The following is a 26,614-nucleotide window of genomic DNA, read 5'->3' on the forward strand; positions in this document are numbered from 1 at the left end:
TGATGGAGTGAGAGGTAATTTCTTCAATCAGAGAACAAATGCTACGTTGTCTTCCTTCCATTCTATCCATCCATCCATCCATTTTATTTTTTTTAATTATTTATCATGTTTATGGTCGCAGGGAACTGGATCCCATCTCAGCACACACTGAGCAAGAGCCCAGAGAAGTAAATGCACAGATATGCACAGACAGTAGCCTATCCCGTAGTTATTTTAAGTAGGCTTTGAAATAAAATCACATCAGATTTGTTAAGTGTCATCACTCCATCTTCCCTGAAACGTCAGTTTTATGGTCATACTGTACCCTGTAATAGTAATAGAATATAGGTAGGCCTACCCAGTAGCTAAATAACTAGATTATTGCTCAGAAGGTCATACATACCTTGTAATAATAGAATAGGAACCCAATAGTTAAAACGTAACTACAGTATAAGTTCTTTGTAAGATCCCAAACCTCCTTATTCCATAACTTCACATCTTTTCCCCCAGTACCTACATAAATGTATTGGTACATACTGTTACGTACATACTCCGTTAGTACAAAAGATTACACCGTAACTCCGGAGTAATTGCGCTGTACGTTGTGGGTTGTAATCTATAGCGTTACCCCTCAGTATATTAGCAGTACACATGAACAGAAAGGCCTTTGAGTGAATCATTTATTTGGCAACCATAACAAAAGAAAAAGGAAACAGGCATACAAAACAACACAGACAGTGGGCACATTAAACATGAACACTGTAGATTTCTGCTAACAGTCTGAAACATGAACAACCCCAAAACATGTGGCAAGATAGCATACAGTTAATAATATCTGCCAGTGCAGCAGCTAATGGTTAGCCACTATTTGTGTCACACATAACTTAGCTTCATCTCCTCAGTTACACCCACAACCAAATGCAGCAGTGTCACCCATACCTGTCTTTTCCACCCGACATGCAAGCATGCGTAGTGCAAGGTAGAGCGTAGGATGGAGACCATCGCGTAAAGAATGATCCACCCTACAAAGTAGCTAACGGATTACACTGGAATGTAAACAATCACAATATTAAATTTTTTACCTGATATCTATATCTCTGAAATTTTCTGCCATGATTAGAATTTTTAGCCACACAAGCGGATGGAAATGTCATTTGGTCGGTCAGTCGATTACTTTGGCCCAGACTGAAATACCTCAACAACTACTGGATGGGTTGCCACAGATATCCAAGGTGCCCAGAAGATGAATCCTGCTGACTCTGATGATCCCCTTACTTTACTGTGGTGCCACCATGAGGTTGGCGTTTGTGGTTTTGAGTGAAATGTCTGGACAACTATTGGATGGATGGTTATCTGTTGGATGCTTTGATGACCCCTGGTGTGACTGCAGAGTGCTTATTCAGCTCAAAATGTTTAAAAACTTTGTGGGACAGAGAGGTTGGGTGGACGGGTTATAGTGGGACAGAGAGGTTGAGTGGACTGGTTATAGTGGGACAGAGAGGTTGGGTTGACTGGTTCTAATGGGACAGTGAGGTTGAGTGGACTGGTTATAGTGGGACAGAGAGGTTGGGTGGACTGGTTCTAATGGGACAGTGAGGTTGAGTGGACTGGTTATAGTGGGACAGAGAGGTTGGGTGGACTGGTTCTAATGGGACAGTGAGGTTGAGTGGACTGATTATAGTGGGACAGAGAGGTTGGGTGGACTGGGAATTGGATTGGAATTTTTTGTTGGTTTGGACAGAAGGGCTCGGTGGCGTGATTGGATATGTTAACATGTTAATGCACGTCTTTTGTAGCCTAAATGTGTTCTTTTATTTAATAGGTCTATCATATAACATCATCATCATGTACATCAGGAGAACTGAAAATAATGGCCTTGCTTGTACTTAATGTGAAAGCAGAGTGAGGGGCAACATGTGATGGTGCAACACATCACGCTGTCTGCCACCCAGCACACCACAGCCTAGATTTCTATCCATTGATTGTTTTATTTATTAAATCTAGTAGATAATCCACTTAGGTGGGCAAAAATGTCTTCCTCTGCTGTGATACTCATTGGCTACTGCTCTAAGCTTGGGACATTAGCATTGGCTACACTAATGTTGCAGCGGTCACACTTTGATGATGATTTTTGTCAGAAGACAAACTGGCTCATCATCTTCCATCGCTTTAAACAACAGACAGGAAGACTACATGCTGCTGGTTTGTTTGAGGTTGCAGCTGAACACAGAGGTTTTCCTTCTTCCAATGCATTTTTTCACAAATGTGGCTAAAATTATATATGAACAAAAAATGTACGGCTTCAATACAGAAATATCAATAATAGAATTGGCCTTCAAAAAACCCATATAAGTAGAACCCTAGTACATTAATAGACATAGAACTCCAGTATTACAGCCAGTAACACAGTTACACAGAAAAGCATAAAGAACAACAATATACACTAAGTCAAGGTTTTGCATTGCAAGCCACAAACATCTGTTTTGGTTCTCCTGAGTCATCAGGCAACACTCACTCATTTCACTATAAGAATTAACGTTGAGCACTCTCTTCTGATATCAGTAAAATATTCAACAGTAATAACAACAAAATTACAACCCACTGCACGTCAAACATCTTTTCTCCATGACACCTGAGCTGGCATCTGACTATAAGGAATCTCTGTCTGTGTGTATGTCCTTCGATTTTCTCGAGAACCATTCATCCGATCGACTTCCCACTTGGGTGTATTGCTGAGGACCCAAGGAAGTGTAGTGTCGAGTGTGACGTAGTTTGGATGAGCGGCTCTCGAGAAGGCAGAAAAACATCACCCTGCAGAGCCGGAGAGCCCAGAAGGCAGAAAAACATCACCCTGCAGAGCCGGAGAGCCCAGCAGTTCCAGACTGACGTACGAAAGTCAGTGACTCCTGGTGGTGACTACACCCAGAGTCGTGCAGAGAGGGTTAGGGTTAATCCTCTCTCTCAACACCGCTGGTTGTACCCTTATACCTAACGAGGCGTCAGCTAATTTGAGTTTTAATGCTAATGTTTTGATAACCTTACGCAGTGGTTAACTTAATGTTATTAAGCTAACGTTAGCTAGCTACCTTCAATGAATAATGTCAGCCTATCTTTTGTAACGCCCTGGGAACCAGCTATAACTTAGGGTAGCTGGCTAGCTTCAGCATGAATTCATGAATTTGATCAATAGTAATGATAAATATTTAATTCATTCACTGTCTGGATGAAAAACTTCTTCGAGTTAGATTTCAGTGGCAGGGCTTTTCTTTCAGCATCTCCCACAAATGCTGATAACCTTAGTCCGTTAGTCTGCAGTGTAGTCTTTGGCCTACATTCAGTCAATTAAATGTAATTTAACAAAGAAGCAGAAATAACAATAATGATGATTATTATTAATAATTTAGGTGTGGCTCATGTTTCGGGAACACCTCAATAAACTATAAAACTGGTGGTGTATCCAGGTCTTATTATACATTCATGGTTTAGAACTGCGGAGGCTCTCCGGCTCTGCAAATCGATGATATTGAGAAAGCTGCAAGCAGCAATACCGGAGGCCAAGTAGTCGGCCCATTCCGAAACAGGCACGTTTTGAACGGGCACTGCACTAGTGCTTCAAATTTCCAAAGCAAATTTAAATACTTGGAAAGAGCACATGAAAGTTATTAATTTTCTCTAATGAAAGACGTTCGTATGGTTGTACATGTAAACAACAAGCTTACCTACAAACAATAAATATAAAGTAGTGAGTGTAATGGGCCTCCTCAAGGCTCTGTTAAAATACAATAACAATGCTGCACATGTTGACAAGGCCACAAGCTGGGAACACATTCACGTTACACCACACCAGTGACTGCTTAGCAATAAATATGGCACCAAGACACAAGCATCCCAACTTTACCATGTGTAAGGATAACCCCTTCTTTTATTATGTCCAATTCCTTGGCTGTGACTCTTGTAGGTATATTTGTACAGAGCACATATATTTTTGGATACATACATTTTTATTAGTATTTTATGTAGACGTGGTGGCGTCTTGTTTTTGTTGTAGTCGACCACAACTCTTGAATGCAAACATTGCACATTGTTTACTTATAAAATAGCTTTGTCTTAATTCTATTCTTCAGCTGTGAATATCTTGGTGAAGAATTTAACATTTGTGGGGGGTTTTTTATATCACAATCACAAACAAAACACATCAAATCTATAAGCAACACAATATCTTGAAACAGCAAAAGATTTAGAGCATAAAGATACAAGTCATTTACTTTCAGATAACAGCATTCTGAGATATTAACCGGTTGAGAACATGTTATTGCATTGCGTGAATGAAACATGATAATTGTTTTGTCTGTAAAACATGTTTTTAGTAAGATATGGCTCTTGAGAACATTTTATGTCGGTCATGTGAACAACAGCAAACCTGTATTGAAGTATATATTGACATATCACTGACCAATGTCAAGCTTACCACATGTTGGCAAACTGGCACAGCACTGCAGAGATGAGACCTGAGGCTGCACATCGAATTGAGATCCCGATATTTCTGATATATTATTCGCTGCATTATTCTGTTTAATCAGGCAAACTGATTTTTTATATGGTTGTCAGTGTTTTTTTCCACCACAACGATGTTGTTCAATTCAAAATAGCATCACATAATATAACGCATGAAATCAGAAATGTGGATTTTAAACAATTCTGAGTTTAAAGGGGTATTGCACTTCCATAAAGTTGGGGGACTCACAAGTCCGAAGCAGCAGAGGTTGAGATATCCTGACTTTCAGTCCCTAGTATGTGTCAAGCTCCAAAACCCCTGGATCCTACACTTCCCATAATGCAACTGGAAAGTGTCATTCATTAGACCTCCCCTTCCTCCTAAATGCCCACTTCTTTCAAACCTCAAACCTTGAGTTTGTAAGGCAGGCTTTCTGTTAAAAATTTGAAGTCTCAAGCCCAAGCATGACATCATTAGTGTTCTTAAATTCACAAGCTGAGTAGAACTCCTCTTGAGGAGTAAACTTAACTTTATGTTTAAAATTGATGGGTCCAACAATTTCTGTTGCTTTATAAAACCGAAAATCTGACATTCACGCAATGACTGACCAGCTGTGCGGAGGCGAGAAAGTAAGCAGGGTTTGAACTTCTCTTACAAGCTCTCTTTTTTCATGCTTTACAAAACTACATATATGCCAATTTTTGTGTGTACAAACAAGTTCAACACTGTCTTCCAGGAGACAAAATGCGCGCCGTCGTCCCTATATTTGAACATCGCGTCTCGCCCCTCTATGACAGCCGGCTCTTCAACTTTCACCTATTTTGATGGCCTTTGTTTTTCTTGTTCCTGTAGGTAGCAGGCAACTGCTGCCGTTGGTCAGCAACACGTACAAACTACAGACAGGAACATATTTCTGATTGCAACATCATTCATTATATTACAATATTCATCATGACATTGCTATAGAGGCATCAACTAGTAGAACTGTTTTTGCTTTACAGTTCCACTGAAGTTACCAACTTACCTGTGCAAGACTAATCTAGGGCAGATAGTTAGGTATAGATAGATAGGTAGATAGAGTGGTAAAGGAAGCATGAAGTTGAAATTAGAAAGTAGATGTACTATGAAATGGTATCATTACTTTGTGATGTATTTCCTGTTTAAACAGGTCAGTGAGGGGTCGATCTTGAATGTACAACAATGGCCTTTTTGTTATGGGGATAAAAGGCAGAATAATTTGATAGAATGTATAGGAAAAAATTGTGATGACTCACTTTTTTCAAGCGCATCGTCAGAGAAATGCAACTGCCCATCAAGAGAAAGTTAATCATAAAATTATCTAGCCAGTTAGATCAGCTTAAAAATTCTCGAAATGTATTTCTATTTTCACTAGATAACTTACCTAAACGAATTGGTTTTTAAAAATGGTTTTAGGTTCATTTTATGTAACTTTACGACTATAATTAACACTAATTTGAATAAATTTAACACTGAGGTCCAATATAACCTTTATGCTTGACTCAAACTGTTAACTCAGTCCTTCAGAATTAACGTTTCCCATTACTCAACACTGATGAACAAGGCAAGTCTGTTGTGCTGGTTCTCTACACTTATCTCGTGCACACGAATTAAAGAACACTTTCAAAATACTAATGTGTGAAACTGATCTGTTGATTAAAATAAAGTGGCAAAAAAAATCCAAACGTCTATCAATGGTTAAAAGCCAGCTGCCTGACATGCTAAGCAAAGCATGACTGTCATAAAATGAGTGCAGGTCGATCAACATACTAGGTAGTTCTAATGTTCACATTTGACCTCCAGAGAACTTTGGAGTTCAGCTGTAGAGTTCATGTTGGATTTACTTAGCTGTCCAATGCTTTCGTTTCCTTGTCCTCTTTGGACTCTAATATGGAGCACTCATGTCTGCTGTCTCTACAGTGGTAGGGGTGAGTACAATGTTATGCTGATCTACAGTAAGGGAATATTGTCCAAAAATACAATAACCCCAAGATCATGGGGTTGAGCATGGGCAATTTTAAGTGTTTATGTTTAAGATGAGGCACTGCCTAGAACTAGGGGAACGAATTGTATCTTGTGCGCATGAATTAATCTAAATGTGGGAACGAAATTTTTTTTCTTAATCTATGGCCACTCCAGGGCTCCATATACATGGCTTATATGAAGACAATGAACAAACCTTGCAAAGTACTTGCAACATTATTGTAGTACTTTATGTTAACAACTTAAATTATTTTTTTAAAACTGTGTCAGTGCCCCAATGTGTAAGGATAATTCCAAATAGTAACCATAGTACATCAGATGATTCTTAATTTTCTCTTCCTTGGGACTTTAATGCAACATACTATGGCTCTGTTTGGTTCATAGCTGAGTAGCATTGTGAACACTCAGTTATCCCACGCCTGGTGCACTGAAGCTGCCAGTGAACTAACCCTCTCTGACTCCTCACCAGTACTGCCTTTTTTATGTACAGCCATCATTTCTAACCCTCGATCTGAAAGACTTCTCTCTGAGTGGACCACCTCACAAACCACCCTCGCACTCCTAGTCACCTCTGCTGTGTCAGTCAACTTGTTGTTGTTATGGACTCGATTTCTCAGCCCCAAGAGAAGGTGGTTGTGATTGCCAGTGGCATCTCTGAGGTTAGTACCTCCACAAGGTGCTTGCACAGACCTTTCTTTCCTGCCCCACCTTGCCATCCTCCTCCACAGCTGGCACTGCAAGAGGCAACAGAAGGGCCTGGACTTGCACACCGCCTGGAAGCCCCTCTTGAAGTTCTCATTGTAGTAGCCATAGATGATGGGGTTGATGCTGGAGTTGGAGAAAGCCAGCCAGTGGGCAAAGGGGAAGATGTAGCTGGTCAGAAGGTCTAGCTGGTCCCTGTCCAAGCCTGCGTAGTCCGTCATCATCATGAGGGTCCAGAGTGGCAACCAGGACAGCATGAAAAGCAAAGTCACCAAGATGAGCATCTTTATCACCTTGATCTTTTTCTGGGATATCATTGGCTGCCCACCCCTTCTACCCCCAACCTGGACTGTGGCGTTGGCCAGCTGTGGCTCTCTGTTTGCAACCACAGAGGAACACAGTTTGACCCCGATGCTTCCGTACATCAGTGTGATGACAGTGAGGGGCACCAGGTAGATGTGAGCAAACAGAACCACAGTGTAGACCTTTCTCATCTGAGGGTTGGCAAAGTTTTCGTAGCAGGCGTACAGGGGGAATGTGTGGTTGAAGTCATCGTTGTACACTATGTAGTGGAAAGGAACTTTCTCCACAGTCAGTGCCACAGCAGCAGGGCACATGATCACTACTGCTAGCACCCAGATTAACACGATGGCTGCCTTGGCAACAAGTACAGTCGGCTTGGGTTGTAGAGGGTACACTACACAGCGAAACCTGTAGTAGATAAGTAAGAGAGAGCATTGCCACTAATTAGCTATATGGGTAGACATAAACACCAATCATAAACAAAAGAAGAATATTTTGATTATAACTAGAGCTTTAACTAAGGATACTTAATACTCATTACTTATCAATCTTCCAATTATTTATTACATTAAAAATGCAGTCTTTCAAATCACGACGAATTCCCATCTTAAATTAACAGGCTCATGTTAATGTCATGTTTTAACAAATTTATTGGCCAGTAGTCACAAAATCCAAAGGTTAAAAGTAAAGCAAGCAAAACTTAATATCCAAGAAGCTGTAATCCCCAAATGTTTAAACCATGTTAGCGGTGTGGCTGTAGGGAGGGCAATGTTGGACTGAAATATCTCAACAACCATTTGATGCATTGACATGAAATTTTTTACAGACATTCATGGTTCCCAGAGGATGAATCCTACTTACTTTGGTGATCCCTTGACTTTTCTCACAATGAAGTTGACATTTGTGGTTTTGAGTGAAATGTCTCAACAACTGTTTGATGGATTGCCAATTGGTACAGATATCCATGTTGCCCTCAGGATAAATTATAATGTAACTGGGTGATCCCTTAACTTTTTATCTAGCACCATTGTGAGGTCAAAATTTTAATTTGTCCAATATTTTGGTTTATGACCAAATATCTGCAAAACTAATGACATTCCCATCAGCCTCAGCTGTACTTTGTGTTTAGTGCTAATTATCAAATGTTAGCATGCTAAAATGCTAAATTAAGATGAGGTGAATGGTAAACACATGGATGTATTAAGAGAGCTGGATACGGCAGCACCACTCAGCCTTGCTGCCAATTTGCCCCAGTGGCTACTCTCAGTACTGCAATGAACAAAAAACCCTGCAGCACAAAAAGCATGTTCCATCTGTAAAGCAGGTCACTTCCAACTTCAAACAAAGTCAGTTATTGTTCTTTTTTATTATTTGTTTTATATTTGTAAAACTTTCCTAGAGCCTAAAAAAGCTAGGCTTCAACAGCTTCACAAAGCCGCTAGCATGGCTGTAGACTCTTAAATGAAGAATCAATCAAACTGGTCATTGATTAATTTTCTGTCAACTGAATAATCGTTTTATCGTGTCATAGTCTTAAGTATCAATTATAACTGATATTAGGTATCAAACCATAGCATACACTAACCTTTCAACAGCAATGGCCACCAGGGTAAACACTGATGCAGAAACAGACACTCCCTGGACAAAGCCACTCATCTTGCACACAGTGTTGGAAAAGGGCCAACCTGTTGAAAAAATGACAAACGCTCAATAGATTAGTACTCAAGCTTGTGGTTGGAGCTCAGTGATGTACAGTGACATAATTGTCACTCTTTGAGAATTTTTAGAAATCCTTAATAGTAGTCAATGTTTCAGACAGTTTACAGACAGGCAGTGGACAATCTAATTCAAAATATATATATATATATATATATATATATATATATATATATATGTATATGAAAAGTTGTGGCTGGTCCGAAATTTACAAGAGCAAAACTCTGATGGCCGAGTGCAAGTGAATGCAGCAAGAGATGACGCTCCACGTAGACTCCTAGGTTATACCGACAGACTGTTTAAAACATGGACGTGGTCTCCGTGACGTCAGCCATAGGTTTCTGAAGAGCCATTGTGAAGCTCAGTGTGGTGTCTCCAGCTGTCACCATCTTGGCAGTGCCTGACTCTGCCCATTTTTGGATTAGCCAGGAGTTAGGCAAAGAGGTGGAGCGTGGCTGGAGCTGAGCTGCTAAATGTTTGTGTAGGGTTGCCAAATTCCCCTAGTGGAAATACAGAATGGCTGCAGGTTCTGGTAACTGTATCTTGTAGGCCAATGAACACAGAGTGATAAAACGGCTGCATCATTCCGCATCTAAAGTATCTCTTAATACAGTATTTGCAGGTACATATTTAGGCTGTTCAAACTGTTCGTCCATCTGACAACAATGTGGTGGATTATTATACACTTTGAACTTCTAAGCTAATGCAGCTTTTCATATTTCATTTATTTTTCTACTTTTTAAAAAAAATCAAGCCTCCAAACACATATCACCATGCCTTCCCAACTTATTTTAACACAAATGCACAGAACAATGTCACTAACCAAGGTGATAGATAATATGTAATATGTAATTCTTCACTTTATTTACATTATTTATAAAACAGGTGGGGAATAGCACACATTGTGACATTTAGGCTCTATGCCCTTCATCAGTGATAAAATGACACTAATGGTTTCAGAGCGTTTACGCCCTACCACAGGTGTAAGCAATCATCCAGTTCAATCACATTATCACCTCCACAAAGAAAAATACAACCAAATTTGAACCATAGGAGGCCACATGACATAACAGGAGCACAGCGCTGTTCATTAGTCAGCACTGTCACCCACAGTTCAGCTGAAATGATCGGAGATACACATATGGAGATAACAGATTGCAGCAAGGCCATGAACAGTGTTGGGTAGCTTACTTTGAAAATGAAATCTTTACTTATTACTCATTCAAAAAGTAATCACATTACTTTACTAATTAACAGTAGAACAAAATTCTGTAACTCATTAAAGATGCGTTCCACTAACTTCACTGCCACACCAACAATCTTCTTCTGATTTGAATGCATGCACAACTAGAAAAGAGATGTTGTGTGTTAATGAGCAGCCAGTGTGCACTAGGGAAATATTCACTAACCATCAACAGCTAGTCAAGCTAGAGCTCTTGAACACACACAGTGCGCCTCAGAAGGCCCATCTTTACATACCGCTCGACTCTGAACAAAACCCAGGTGGTTCCTTGTTTCTGGTAGCTAGCCATCTAAGACAACACAACATGTAAATAAGGCAACTTTGGCATTACCGAGGTGTATTTATCCTCAGAGCAGTATGAAGCACAGACTTTCGTTGTTTTGCTGAATATAATGTCATTACAAATGGCAATAATCAGCAAATGAGACAGTAAAAGGTACAGCTTTATAGAAAATTCCCAAAAAGGCAGTTTCAGTTGGGCTTTAACATGATGAAGATTGTCTGGAAATTAAATTAAATTCTTCAGTAATCAAAACTTTAAATACATTCACTCAACTTTTTATTCATTTCATTTCATTTTTGTTCTAAAGGAATAAGGAAGGAAGAAAAACAAAAACTAAAAAATACACAAAAAAAAACCTTGGCTTAAATTCCCTCCCCTGTTTGCTTCTAAAAGATGCTGTAGTCTTGTCAAAATGTTACTGTCTGATGTAGTTGTATGTACCTTTTCATGCCATTCGTGTAAATGTAATTTGTGGGTTTGTATTCACACTAGGAGGAAATACAATATCAATTGTGTGATAACAGGTTTAACAAAAATGTGATTTACGTTAAATGTCGTTACCATGGAATACATTTGTAGTGAGATCTGACATTCAAAGACATGATCCATACATCTCCTATAGCTACACATTTTATTTGGCATAATTAAAATGACTGATGATTAAAAAAAACAATCATATCATTTATTTTCTTTCAATATTATTTTCCCACTTTAATAATGGGCTTGCTGCAGTCTGCTTATTTTTAATTTAGTTCATATCAGTTCAGAAGTGCTATAGGAGAAAGTGCTTATTACTGAATGATTCAATGATTCAATACTATGATTCAAATTTGGTTCTGATCCTCTTGTGGGGGGAATTGAACTAGACTATCACCAGCACCTGTGGTAATGCTGTGAAATTACAAGTTCCATACATCGATGACTGATACCTGAATTGTCTGTATGTGTCACAGTCTGTCTTGTTCTCGTCCTGTCACTTCGCACTTCAGACTCCCCTTCACTCTGCACTCCCTCACCTGATTATTAATTCCCAGCACCTGTCACCCATCGCACACCTGCACATAATCAGCCACTCTACACCCTATATATACCCAGCTCCTCACCTCAGTCAGTGTCCGGTCTCGTTCGCTAGAAGGACAGAGCTACGCCTCCTACCTTCAGTTTACCACGGACTCTACTACGACGCTAGTCATCGTTCCCAGTCTTCCAAGAGCTGCTAAACCTTCACTCGACTCCAGGCTCCTGTGGACAACAGTGTTCACCCGGCTCCGGAGTGTCTTCCGTCACCAGTGTGGTGAATCCAGTTCCCGTCGCCTCGTGGGCAGCTATCCAGCACCTGCACTTCACTCCCATCAGTGATCCAAGGGACGGTATCTTCTCTGCTCTCATCAGTTCTCTTATTATCCCTGTAATCAATAAACCTTCGAAATCACCTTACCTGTGTCTCCGGGTTGGTCTGTTCCGTAACAGTATGTGTGAGAACACATAAATAGAGTAATAAATAGAGCTATAAATCAGTGTGGACTCCAGACAAATTCAATCGTTCAATAAGGCTTAGACTACAAGATCCATCCAATCTATAGTTCTGACTAGTGGACAGATGGAGAGAAGGTATAATTATTTCTTCTTAATTAAATCATATGAATGAGAATCCCTAACTCATGTTCAAATTACAAATAACCTCCACCTGCCCTGTCCTCAATGCCATATGTTGCTGTTACCTATGGGTGGCAGGGAGGAAAAATCAATACATAGAGATGTATGGCGTCACCAGATGGAAAGCAGTAAAAGTCATGAAAGGACAATTTTGATGGCCTAATTGTCATACTTTTTTTGGCAGGGCCTGCCACTCTACTGCTTTTCCGCTTTACTCACAAAAGCCTGTCTGTTGCTCTCAGCCCCAAGGCCACTGGTTCCAGCTGAAGATGTGAATCTATAAAAATAGTTCACAAATATATAGTTTAATTTAAAAAAAGGCTCTTTAATTTCCTAAAACAGCTGGGTGCTGTAGTTTTTAGGAAACATTACTCATACTGGAGTAAATATATAATGGGGACTATTTTCAGCAGTGGATTTGATGCACTAATGTGTATTTAGAGCAGCAGGACGTGGGGTGTATTTTGCATCAACACAACACAAACTACAGTGCCTATGTTGATTGTAATGAAGAACCCACCCAGTGCATCGGTATGGCTCATTGGTGTGTTTTCAATAGTTGTTGGATAACAAAGGCACAGAGAAATAAGCCATACCAGGCTTCAACTATAAAGGCAACACTTGTAAGTAGAATCAGTTCATTGTGTGTTTTGGTGGGATTTGTTGACAATAAGAAAAATATGAAATATCACCAGGCTTCCTTTAAACTGGATTTATAGTTAGGGGGTTATGTTGTAGCTATGGAGCCCTCACACAGCCACCGCAGCTATGCTGTAGCTGATGTGCACCTCCTCAAAGATTCTACAGGTCAGGGCTATGGCAGCTACAGAGATACCACATGGAGACAGCAAAATCATTTGTCAACTTTGGCTGCTTGTGTTTTCTCCTACAAGGTTCTGATGTCGGGATTGTTGATAGTGAAAACAACATGAAGCAAGGCTTAGTGATCTCATTTACAGTAACACACACCTAATTAAGCCATCACAACTGCAAACCTTCTACTCACCTCAATCACCACTCTCTTTCACACTGAATGAAATTATGTAAACAGGGTGATTTCACAGAAGTAATCTATTCAGTAATGAGACAAGGGAACCTTCCCACACTTGCTCATTACCACAAGGAAAGAATGTAAACACAATTACTGTGGAGTATATAATTCAAGAAGTATACAGCATGTGCAATATAGATACAATATATATAGTGTTGTGGTGCGGCTACCATCAGGTGAAATCCAATGCTGAACTGTTAATCAAAATCTATGCTGTAGATATCTACTACAAGCTGTGTTGCCAGCTTTTGGGAAGAACTAATAGAAAATGAAGTAGGGCCACGTTTTTCGAATGCAAAACTGTTACCTTTAACCTCACGTGAGACCTTGTGTGTATAGGCCAGGCACCAGCTACCATTTGGCCATTTCTTGGTTGACACAAGCTATGAAGGTCACAACAAAGGCCACCACCAAGGCATATACTGTCCACTTAATTGTGGATTGTGCAACATATAGAGTCAGTCGTAGTTGAAGAGCCCAAAAGGACAGAAAGAGCAGGGGGCTTTTGAAAGAGTCTGTCTAAACAAGGCCTGACAAACATGCATGTAGTAGCATCATAGCTTGATGTGACCTGTTTGCGCCACTGTAGCAGTAATCATGAGTATCAAATAACATCTGGTCAAATGTTGACTTCTAGCCATAATGTCTAGCATCAACTCTGGTAAAGTGTCTTCAAAACAACTCTGAGAACTGACTTCCCTGCACACTCGTGAGAGTAAGGAGGTATGGCAGAAGTGAGGACTTATTACAGGGTATTTACCAGTGATGAGGTTGTCCACCAGTGTTGTAGGGATGCAGAAGATGCCCACCAGTAGGTCACTGATAGCCAGGTTGAGGATGAAGAGGTTGGTGACTGTGCGCATGCGGCGGTTTTCCAGTACGATCAGACACACCAGGATGTTCCCAATCATACACAGAAGGAGGATAAAGAAGTAGGCCAGGATGTAGCCAACAGCCACATATAGAGAGTGCTGATAGTAGGGGAAGGTAATGTTGGAGACATTTGCGGCACCATCTAGGCTGGTGTTCATAATGGCTGCTGTGGTGACTGATTCCTCCAGCTCTATCCCTTCCTCGCCCATGCTGTCCAGTATCTCCATCCTTTGGATAAACCAACACTGGATAAACCAACAAGGGGAAATCAAATAGTGATGAGAAGAGATCATTTAGAAATCTGTTTGGAACAAATACTTTAAAATATATCACCTGATATTTGAAACACAACTTTCAACATATGTAACAAATTTAATTCTGCAAATAACACTTGACTCAGCAAGGTTGTCTCATTTGGAAGATCTGTGTTTTGTCAACTGACCGTTCGTTTATTTCCTTCCTCATATAGTGATTGTCCAAACATAGCTTAGCAACCGTAACCAGCATGGCAGGCCTGTCAAGCTTTGGATTTCTCCACATGCCAAAGGTGGTGTGCATGAGGCTCTAGCAAGAGCAATACTCTGCATTTAAAGAGTTAGGAAGTTTTTTGTTTTTTTTTATCCTTTCCAAAACCAAAAGCACAAGAGCAAACGTGTAAGGAATTAATTAAACATTGTGTCTGCTGCAAACATTAGCATGCCCGGCTAACTAGCTTACTACCTACATTAGTAACCTAGTGTTACTTTCAAGGCCAAGGAGCACATACTAAATTATTTTGTGGGGTTAGCGACTGGTTACGATAGCACATCCACCGTGTAGTATTTCACCACTGAGTGGAGGCCAGTCCTGGATGCTACTATATCAGAGTATAGGCTAACATTAGCAGCTGTGTCCTGCTCTTTATTGAATTTGGGGTAGTATACACTCCAACAAGACATCAGTAAGCTTTTTCTCTTGTAATGTTAAAAGCTGTTGAACAAAAAGATAAATATGATAACATAAAATATGACAATAAAGCATAAATCTAAATCTGACCTGTTTGTCAAATTATGTAAGCTAAGCAGCCAAACAGGGTTATGTTGGATCTAATATTTTTTCTTATCATACTTATAAAACTAAGTATAACTAGCTCTACACTGCCATACAAGAACATTGCTCATTTTATTTCCATGTCTTCAACTGATCAACTGGTGAGGATGCTGGCTTTTTGCCTGGGACATGCAGCTTTAGCTTCAGTCTTTTAGCACAATATCATATAGCCTATGTAGCCATTGAGTGCATATTTAAGACCCCTTTACAGAGTTCTCATTTTAAAACGAGTCAGCTTGAAACTTTAAAAAGTCTACCGGAGATGTCTGAATGTCTAAGTTAACATTAGCTAGCTAGATACAGCTGATAAAATCTTCCAATGACAGTTTTGATTGATTGATTAATTTTATTTATGGATAATCAGAAAAAAGTGTTAAATTGAAAACACTTATTTCCAACATGGTCCCAAGATGTTAGAAGACAAAGTAAACACAATGAAGCACAAGGCATTCAACATAAAAACTAAACAACACAATCCTGAAATCCAAAAGCACATCACCCAATTTAAGAAATAAAAAGACCTCCCACATTAAAAAACAAGAACAGCTAAGTAATAATGTCATTGCAAATTTAATTATAAATCTGTTACCCTGTTCCATAAAGAAAGTCCTAAGCTGACTTCTATACGCCCCTCTCATATTAGAAACTTGATGTGTAACAGAAGGCTGTTCCACAACATGACACCAGTGTAAAAAAAGTAACTTCTGCCTACATTATACTTTTTGCCTACTTACTATACCTCAAGTTACCTCAGCCAATCAAGTCTATTTCAGTTAGGCATTTCATTAAAGAACAGCTTTTGACTAGAAGCTTGAGTGTACCTTTACCTTTCAGCTGTGGGTTTCATGTGGAGGGAGCAGCAGTGATAATAGAAGACTGAGAGGTTTCCAATCAAAAAGTAAGTCGCTGCCAAGTTATAACTTTACTTGACTCCTATTGTATTATTGTCTACTGAGGCTCCTGTTGGTCAGGTATTTGGGATCACTTGGGATGCTTTGGGATGCAAAGCAGAGACAGTTTCTAGAGAGACAGAGAGAATTTTATTTTTATTTAACAAGATTAAAGACAGGACTGATGGTCTCATTACCTGGGTGTCAATGTCAGTCTTTTAAAGAATAGCTATCATACATTTTTTAAACCCTGTCAGCCTCAGTATGGAGCCATGGGTAGCGAGCAAAGTGACAGAACTGCAAATGAACATTCAACAGCAGAGAAACTTGTTCCTTCATGTTACAACCCGCTGTGAAGGCAAATTTCATTATGGCTGATAAAAATCAACATTCAATAATTCACAGAGGAAGTTTGTGAAAAATGTAACACTTGTGCAAAGTGTGTGATGTTGTGTCAGCCAACAAGTAACTGTAAGTAACTGCAAATGTCAGCCTCATGACATGATGGGTTTTCAGGTTGTGAGCTTTCTTCTGACATGTAATTATTGAGTGTGAGACAAACAAGGAAATTGTCACATATTCAATATATGCGGAAAGGCATGGATAGGTCACACCACGCATGTCTATTTTCATCCAGGGGTAGATTACTAGAAATGGTATCTGCAAGACGCACCAAAGCACATGAACATCTGCTTTATGTATCAAATTATGTAATATTTACATAAAAACACAAGACCAGGGCCCTGTCACTGCAACGTCATAAAACAATGTCATGGAAATGTCACAATTACGTTATAAAAAGGTTACATTTGACAAGGCTATATAATACGTTATTTAATTAAATTTTATTTACGTCATTCTATAACGTTACCGCAACACTGCAGAACAATCTTCATGAGGACTGGTTACTTTGCAACCATAGACCATTGTTGACCACAGTGCAACGTTGCCATTATGCAACGTGTTTGTACGGTCATTCCTCCCCCTACATCCCACTGCATTTTCCATTCCTACAGCGCCCCATGCTATTTCCTTCCATTGATGACATATCTTTAACCAGATCATCACTTAATCCCACTCAGTTCTCAAAATCAGAACATCCACCATCCAAGTGTACCTCAGCTGTATCAATGTCTTTATCAAACTCCTTTCCAGAGCTCCAGCCCACCTACTACTCTCATCCACCTACGACCCATCACGGCACACGAGCCTCCCTGACATTTCTATCCACTCCCCAGACATCCTCAGATTTAACCTCAAACAAAGCAAAACCAACCAGCTCTTCCTCTCTCACCCCATTTTCCTCCACTGTTCAAACTCTTATCTGAACCCTTGCGAACCCATCCAAATCCACCTAAACCAGAGACTAGCCCACCGCGCTTCTCCACAAGACCTGCTCTTCACCACCGAATCAGGCAGAGTCTGTTCAAGTCAGGGATTTCTTCGCTTCAACCGCTTCCAGACAAGGAATCACAGACCACACCATGAAAAAAAATAATATTGGCCGCTGGTCTTCTCAAGCTTACCACAGCTATATCCACAGCCACCTCAGCAACATCCAAAGAGCTCATCCTCACTTCATCCCGCGAAGTTAACTTCAGGGGATTATGAAGCAAGCTCATCAAAACGTGCCCCAGCCTTGCCCTCGGGGTTCCTAGCCACTTCAGCCCATCACGACTCTAATTGACCCGCGTTCATCCCCACGCAATCAACCCCTTTCATCCATCCCCTCGACCCCCTTTCATCCCTCCACTCGACCCCTTTCATCCCTCCCCTCCCCTTAAATGTTCCACTGTACAGGTCTGCTTCAGCGGAATTAACTTCTTTGCAAAACTGTTCTTAGGGGCACCGTGTCCTGCCCTGTCCTACTCACATCAGCATGTTAATCGAAGGTCTTAGAATTCATGTTCCTACTGGCATTCTTCGGCTTTCTGTGCAACTTAGAGTTCACCACTTCTACCCTCAAATACATCCATCTTGACACGTAACTATGCCCGACATTGCCATCCAACACTCTAATCTATCACCTCAAATTCAGCAAGACCAACCAGTCTGGTCTACCTCAACCCATCTACATCTTTCGACTCATACTCAAGTCCACACAAACCTACATGCGACTTCATAAACTCAAGACCAGCCAGTCAAGCTTTCCCCTGAGACCATCTGTTTGCGTCAGAGACAGGTAAAGTGGCCACACGTTCACCAAATCCTATCCAGATCTGGAATATCTCCCGGGATCCCCTGACCACATCATCTAAAATTTCTTGGCCGCTAGCCTTCTCCAGCATACCTTACCTACGTCAGCAATGATCTGAACGACATCAGAAACGGCCATGTACATCTTTCAATTCGACGTTTTGGGGTTCTATCCGACTCAGAGCACATGAAGACACAGCTACCCCACTCAGAGTCTCAACTCCCCTGTTTCCCTCCCATCTTCCTGCCACCAGCTGGGCTTTGGTCCATAATCGTACTCCTCCATCCATCCGTCCACAACCCCGATTTCTCCCCTCATCTGTTCACCACTCATCCCTTCATCCCCTCATCCCTCGACCCTCAATCTATCCCTCCTTCATCATGTTGGCTCTCCTCCATCCGTAATACACAATAAACTATTCTAAATCCATATCGTTATTGGTCTTTTGTTAGTGAATTGCCTGATGTGTTGTTATGTAAAACTGATGTTCACCTAAAATAATGGCCGTGTCTGCTGCAAATCAAAGGCACAAGAGCCGCTCAATTTCATGGTGTTACACATATCAGCAGTTGGTGGTGGGTATGAACCATTGAAGGTAGCAATGTAACAATACAAGAGGAGAAAGGTTTACTGAAAGTAAACAAAAATACACACATACTAAAACCTTGACTCAACTAACACAGCATAATATTGATAAAAAAAACATCTGAAGATAACGATCACTTGAAATTCTTACAGCCTGCAGAAAACTGTAAATATGATCATCACAAGATGAAATATAAAAAACCCAGAGGGAAGACAGAACAGCGGTAGGCAAGTTTGTGTTTCTTCAACAAAAGGTGAGTAAAATATAATTTATAACGTGCCTGTGTTCTGATACTTTACCAATTTGTAGCTGTGGCATTGATGATTGATGATGACACAGACATCAGTAGCATCCCTTTTTGCAGATGAAAGCAGTGAGCTGAAATGGTACATTTACCAGGCGGATTGTTTGATTTGACTGGATTACAGGGCTGCAGCATCAAGAGGATCTGCTAGACTGTTAACAACCCTGATGGTGTACATCTGGGAATGGTCAGGAAATGCCAACCCATGTGGAGAGCAAATGCTGCCAGCAAAACCCAGAAACACGTACTAGCACTTTTAGCATCTGTGCAAAATACTGGCCCACACACACTCACAAGACTCTGACAATTCAAATATGCTGGTACACTATCTGTAGGCAATTTGTTCTCTATAAGCAAGGTTTCCTGTGGGCAGGCCAATAACTGTTCTAAGCTTGTTTCTTTGTTTGGTGGATTTCTGATGGCCATCTTCATTGCTGATAATCAACAACAACTACAGGATTTATAGTTCCTCAATGTCAAATACTTTAAAACCGCAGCTTCTTTGTAGTTACGAAACTGCACATTTCCAACCAACTGTTACCTTGACTGCACTACAGAGTCACTATAAATAAAAAGAATTTAGTTCACATCTAATTTAAGCATTAGTTCACATCAATCCATTTAATTACATTTTGCTTAATTTAGTAAAGGATTTTATTACCTGTAATGCTTACATTATTCCAGTTACAAAATGGTCAACTAAAACATAAGACATTAGCTTACTCCTTTTAATTATATTGTTTGATTTTCATTTTGTAAATGCCATTTCCAAGGTTAAAAGATCAGTAATTATGGCAGGAAAACAAATTTAATTTCTTATGTTGGTTAAACTATTAAAGTATAGTACTGAGAAATAATTAGACATTCCGGTAACTGTGTAAGCACGAGCAATCAGTATGTATTCAGATGTCTCACGGACTCTATCGACAGCTCCAATCTTGTTATACAGTATGTTTTATTCCTTGCCATCTAGGCATCTAGGCTTTCAAATTATTAGATTTATAATGTTTTCAGGGGACAAATAATTAGCTGCATGTTGACCAAAGAGATAAATGCCAAACTAATGAATTTCCAGTACATTTAAGTGTATGAAAGTCCATTCACACTATGCAGTAAACTGCCATGACTACATCACAGCTGTGAAGGCTGGTAATGTTGGACGATATGAGTGGCTCCACTAGCAATCAGACATATGTCCTGCCCTCCATTTAGTCACCCTACACCCCACAAGAATCGAACGCCCCTCTTTTACTACCCTCTTAAAAAATAAAGTACATCGCCTGTGTCAACAATCACATGATTCATACAAGTGGGTGGTTTAAATCTTCCATGAGAAACAGCAGGACTTACCAGCAAACAGTGATGAATGTACTACTGTAATTAATAAGATGCTAAGTGATACACGCTATTGCAAAACAATCAATCTGTAAATTCCTGAAATACTAATACAGAAAGATAATGGTGGAAAGATTAGATTTAATAAAATTTGTTGTAAGCTTGTCATCCTTGATGAGATTTAATAAAATTAGTTGTAAGCTCGTCATCCCTGTTCTGCTTTAACATCTATGGAAGTCAGTCTCACATCTTAATGTAATTTTTTGACTTTTAGATACCAATATGTAGATACAAACTGAATGTCATTTCATCCATCTATTCAAGTAATTGCAATACATTTTTCTACATATAAAACATGAGTGCATACAGTAAAAGACTACTTTATTCTGATATACCTAATTATGATTATGCTGACTTAGTCCATTATAACAGCAGTACAGCCAGTGGTTGATTGGTTGTAATGGCATACAGTATTAGCATACTTTATTAGTTTGACCTTCTGACCAGATCCACATACTACTACTACCAAAATATCAATATATTAATCCATTAAACTTGGATTTCTCTGTGGCTTTTAGTGAGTGAATTGCTACATTTGAGCTACAGTGCTGTTAGCATTTCTTCAGCCAGGTCTCCTTACTTGGTATGCGAGATACGACTGTAATTAGAAACATTACTAATAGTGTCTTTTCTTACTTTCCGCTACGTCAGGCACATTTTCATTACATTCAAAAACATTGTCACTCCAAGCACATCTATGGTTACTCATCATCCATTTTGATAGATATTTCCCATGTAACAGAGTGAGCTACAGCGCCTCACTTTAAACAACTTTATTTCCACTGTTAGCTCATTATACCAGCTCATATTGTAAGAAAACTAGATTCTATAGCTAATTTAATTAATCAGAAATCTAATAAAACATCAAGTATGAATCTACGATTGAAGCTTATATAGCCTGAGAGACATTAATAGAGTGCCAGTGTCTTGTTCTTTCCTCTGCCTTGTTCTTGTACTCAGCCACTCCCACTCTGTGGGAAATGTCTTGATGTATGGCTTCCTGCTGAACATGAAAGGAGACATAAATGATGGACGCACGAGGAAGAGCAATCTTCCATCACAGAGGACTGGCTGTTAGGAGAATAAAAGACACATTTTCAGCCTAATGTGGTGGCTTTCAATTAACGGCCCTTTATGCTAATGATATCTGAAAACAAACACATGTACAAACACTCACTCACTGTAGGATTTTGACCTCAATGACTGATTTGCCTGGTAAAATAAAAGGACTGAAAATATAAAAAGATCAGTGCTCATGATATGGACATTCCCAGTTCACTACCACAACACAGGCAAAACACAAATATATAAATATCTTACCCATATCAATGTTAGATAGTGGAATATTGCATTTTATCTTTCAACCAATTTTGTGAAATAAATATTACCCTTCTCATCTATCCTGTTTTTCTATGTTAGCTACAGTACTTAAATCTATTAATCTGTTAGGGGGAACTTGAGGTAAAGTAGGAGGCTATAAAACATCCTGCTAAGATGCAAAGATAATGCTAATGCAAAAATGTGATGAGTTTTTAAATTTCTTACCTAAAGGTACTGTGCAAACACTACAACTTTGCAATGCTGCTCTCTCCCAGTGTTGGGATTTACATAATCTGTTGACACTGTAGAGAAACAAGACTACGAGTCTACGGCCATGCTAGCGGCTCTGTGAGGCTCTGTGAGCCTGTAATCGTACTAAATGCTAACATCCTCGGAGGGAACATGAATGTCTGTAGAAAATGTTGTGGTAGATGCTGAGATAATTCACTGGATAAGTGAAAACTTTGACCTGCTGGTGGGGCTAGAGGAAAAGTCAGGGGATAATCAGAGTCATTAGGGCTTAATCCTCTGGGGACCATGAATGTCTACACCAATTTTGGCATAAACTGAAATGCAAACTACTGTTTTCAGTTTTTCAGTTCTACATTTTTTAGCTATGCTAGCGGCATGGTCTACTCTGAAATATCTCAAGAACTTTAAGATTGCCATGATTGCCAAGACATTTTGTACATTCATGTTCCTCTTTGGTGATCATCTAACTTTTCATCTAGCGCCATCATCAGATCAAAATTTTAATTTATCCAATACTTTGCTTTATGACCAAATACCTGCAAAACTAATGACATTTCCACCAGCCTCCACTGTAGCTTGTGTTTAGTGCTAATTAGCAAATGTTAGCATGCCAACACTGTACAAAGTGGTGTGCATCACACAGCAGCCACATTTCAAACAAATTTTCAATTTTCAATTAATTTTCAAACAAACTTTTTAATTTATATATAATTATATTAGAATTATTTGCATAGCTAAGCAATTCAAGAGACTCAAAGTTAAAAATCACTAATTTCTTAAAGTTTGTCATTTGCAATCGACTGTCTCATTGGTCTCTTTACCAAGGTGTCACAGAAGAAACATCTCATAATGGGTTAAAGCAAAGAGCTCCCTCAAGACCTTTGCAACCTTATTGTTGTAAAACATACTGATGGCATTGGTTACAGAAGGATTTCAGAACTTCTGAATGTTCCAGTGAGCACTGTCAGGGCCATAATCAGGAAGTGGAAAGAACATCATTTCACCATAAACCACCAAGTGCTCCTCGCAAGATTTCTGACAGAGGAATGAAAAGAATTATCAGAAGAGTTGTTCGAGAGCCAAGGACCACTTGTGGACAGCTTCAGAAGGACCTGGAATTAGCAGGTACAATGGTTTCATAGAAAACGATAAGTTATGCACTCAATCGCCATGGCCTGTATGCACGCTGACCACGCAATTACTGAAGAAAAAGCATGTTGAAGCTCGTTTAAAGTTTGCTGCACAACATTTGGACAAGCCTGTGACATACTGGGAGAATATAGTCTGGTCAGATGAGACCAAAATTGAACTCTTTGGATGCCATAATAGACACCATGTTTGGAGGAGAAATGGCACTGCACATCACCCCCAAAACACCACACCAACAGTGAAGTTTGGAGGTGGAAACATCATAGTGTGGGGCTGTTTTTCAGCATACGGCACTGGCAAACTTCATATAATTCATATATACATTACCAACAAAGGCTTTTGTACAAAGTATTAAATGAATTTCTGTAAGCGTGTTCAATACTTTTCCGCCGTGTCATTTAACATTATTATACATAACTTAATTTATGGACATCTATGGTTAGATTTCTTTGCATATGTGGATTGCATGGGTTGTTACCAACATCTGGTGAAAATGTCATGTCAATAGCACCTTTAGAAATACATTTACTGAGAAAAATGGTGACATGTTCAATACTTATTTTACCTGCTGTATGTTTACATGCACTACAATATATATGTGCAATACAAACATGTCTGCCACATATCACACTTAAAGTTCTCCATATATGTGGAAAATAAAAAATGGAATCCAATATATATACAGTATGTTTACTTATATGAGAGACTTCCAATATTTTTGCTGCATGTTTGTACATATAACTTTATATGTGTGAAACAAATATCTGAATCTAAAATATGTCCATATATGTAAAGTAATATGTCCCAGTATTTAATACATATGGCCATATATCAGATTTTGATTGCTCAGCAAGACTGAATGCACACACAACCTCCTCAGTGCCACTGATCATGGCATTCACAAAGACTGTACTGCTTTGTATAAGGGCTACACTCCACTAATACTACAAAATTAGACTTTTAAGTCAGCACTTTAATCTCATAGTCACTGTTTTATTTCAAAGTCAATGTGCTGGGGAGCAAAGCTAAAACACCAACAAGTCTTATGGACTGCACTGTAGATACTCTGATAGGATGCATGACACTGTGCTGTCTACACCATCATTATTTTTCTCCTTTTTATATAGGAACTGATGCTAAATGAAACATGGTGTTAAATAATGTATTACATGTAAGGAAAATTAGAAAATGTCATTTCCAAAATAGCTTTGACACAGCCTGATAAATAAAAGCTATATGTATTATTTTAGTTCTGTTATTTTAACGTGAGAATGTAACGTTATAGCTATATATTTTTTACACCCACTCTAATGCCTACAAACCACCACCATTTTCAAAAAGGGATAAATTAATAAATAAATGAGAAATAGCACTGTAGACCTACGTAAAAATGCACAACAGACTTTTTATGGGGACTTAAATGGTTTGTCATTATTCTCGCTCTTTTGGTAGTTTTGATGAAAGAAAAGAGAGTTGACAGGTTCAGCAGACGGCTGCTGGAAAGCTCATGTTGAGAAAGCTCAAGCCAGTCGTTATTTTACTATCGTGAACTTAACGCTTCCTTTTTGGAAAAGCACGAGTATCTCTGCAGTAATATAAGACAAAGCTCAATTATCGGTAAGTCAACATCACTGTGGGTGAGAAAAGAGTGTGTTTGTAGCCTGTGCATTTTCCCGCGTGTCAGGTAACTGTATGTGAAACATGAAAATGACCTACCTTTGTGGTTTCAGATGCTCTTTAACTTGCAGATGTCAAAAGGCGACTGCTGAAAATGAGCAAAAACCCCCAGAAGTTTAACAAGCAACAGGTGCTCTGCGTCGTCCGCGGCTTTCCAGTTAGTCTACCAGTTTACAGAGTTTTAACAATAATATCAAAAATATAGTTAAAAGTCATAATTTATAGTTAGAAGTTCATCCAGAATTCATAGTGAGGACCGACGGTGCGCTGCCACAGAGACTCCACTCCGACTGGCTCCGCGCAGCGGGGGGACAGGTGTTGTGTCGCGGGAGCGAGCTTCACATTTGAACTCCTTGTGAATGGAAAAGAAGATCTCACCGTCAACATCCAGTGGTGGGGCTAATTCACAATTCCCACAGTCAGTTTATATGCCACTGGATCAATCTGAAAATGGGGGGAAGTAATTGCAAAGTAATTCCTTCAACATGCTTAACAATCCACTACATACCCGGAGTCTTGACATTTTCTCCTTCCAGACTGCAGTAAATGCAAAGCTGGCGATGACAGCAGCTTCATCAGCATTGCGCCTGTTGTATTCCCGCACGAGCACTGTTAAGTAGGCATTGATTGCCTGTGAAATATTGAAAAATTACAGAATGAAGTCATCATGTGTGAGAAACGTGCAGTTCCACGTAGACCGATACATTGTAATAACTGCATTAATACAGCATTGAGGATGAGTCATCGGGTGATTTTGCAGGTCACTGTATTGCAATACAGTGCATTTTTTATTTAACTTTGCTGCATTTTAGACAGATTTTTATCAGGAGAAAATATTCACCAAGATAAATCTAAGAATATGTTTTGTAGCCAGAAAAGCTACCTTTCTGGACAGCTCAACTCCTCACACACTGGAGCTCTAGTTCAAAGTAATTTTGATTATGCTGCCATATCCTGGTACACCAGACTATTACAACACCTCAAAAACAAACTACAAAAGGCTCAAAATGTATTGATAAGTGTTATATTAAAAGTTCATTCACATACACATCTTGATCCTGTACATTTAAAAAAGCTTAATTGGTTAATAGTGTAAAAAAGAACCATTTATATTATTAAAATCACGTTTGATTTTTTTGTCTCTTAAAAAATGGTTAAAAATATGGTACCAAAGTACATTATTAATTATTTCTCACTACTGACAGACAATCATGGCTACTTTACAAGATGTAGCTCGACAGACTTCAAACCGTTTAGATTCAACAGCCTGTTGGGGGGGAAAGTTCTCTATAGTGCCGCAGTACTGTGGAGTAATCAGCCCACAAATCTGAAATTGAGTGTTTCACAGAGCACATTTAAAGTGGCCTTAAAGAAATGGTTACAAAGTACCATGTAGCATATTCAATTTTCCCTTTTTATGACCAAGAAAGCATGAGCTTGGTGACATTGCTAC

The 26,614-nt window shown here is 39.4% G+C and overlaps 1 protein-coding gene across 1 annotated transcript; it reads right to left on the reverse strand.

Annotated features, from left to right (window-relative positions):
- Positions 1-645: 645 nt before the first annotated feature.
- Positions 646-26,614, reverse strand: npffr1l2 (neuropeptide FF receptor 1 like 2). Its single transcript, XM_044197374.1, has 5 exons — positions 25,201-26,614; positions 16,219-16,411; positions 14,190-14,547; positions 9,066-9,165; positions 646-7,888 (listed from the first exon to the last, which is right to left on the reverse strand). Exons 3-5 carry the CDS (start codon positions 14,527-14,529, stop codon positions 6,880-6,882), a joined length of 1,449 nt encoding a protein of 482 aa, XP_044053309.1. The 5' UTR covers positions 14,530-14,547; positions 16,219-16,411; positions 25,201-26,614; the 3' UTR covers positions 646-6,879.

Source organism: Siniperca chuatsi, linkage group LG5, assembly GCF_020085105.1.
Source record: "Siniperca chuatsi isolate FFG_IHB_CAS linkage group LG5, ASM2008510v1, whole genome shotgun sequence".
NCBI lineage: Eukaryota > Metazoa > Chordata > Actinopteri > Centrarchiformes > Sinipercidae > Siniperca > Siniperca chuatsi.

What these genes read in the sequence shown, in the direction of transcription:
- npffr1l2 (XM_044197374.1), bottom strand. Translation starts at nt 14,529, where the DNA reads ATGGAGATACTGGACAGCATGGGCGAGGAAGGGATAGAGCTGGAGGAA. An exon ending in GGTGGACAACCTCATCACTG is followed by an intron (nt 9,166 to 14,189) that starts GTAAATACCCTG and finishes TTTTTTCAACAG; the next exon opens with GTTGGCCCTTTTCCAACACT. An exon ending in GTGGCCATTGCTGTTGAAAG is followed by an intron (nt 7,889 to 9,065) that starts GTTAGTGTATGC and finishes TATCTACTACAG; the next exon opens with GTTTCGCTGTGTAGTGTACC.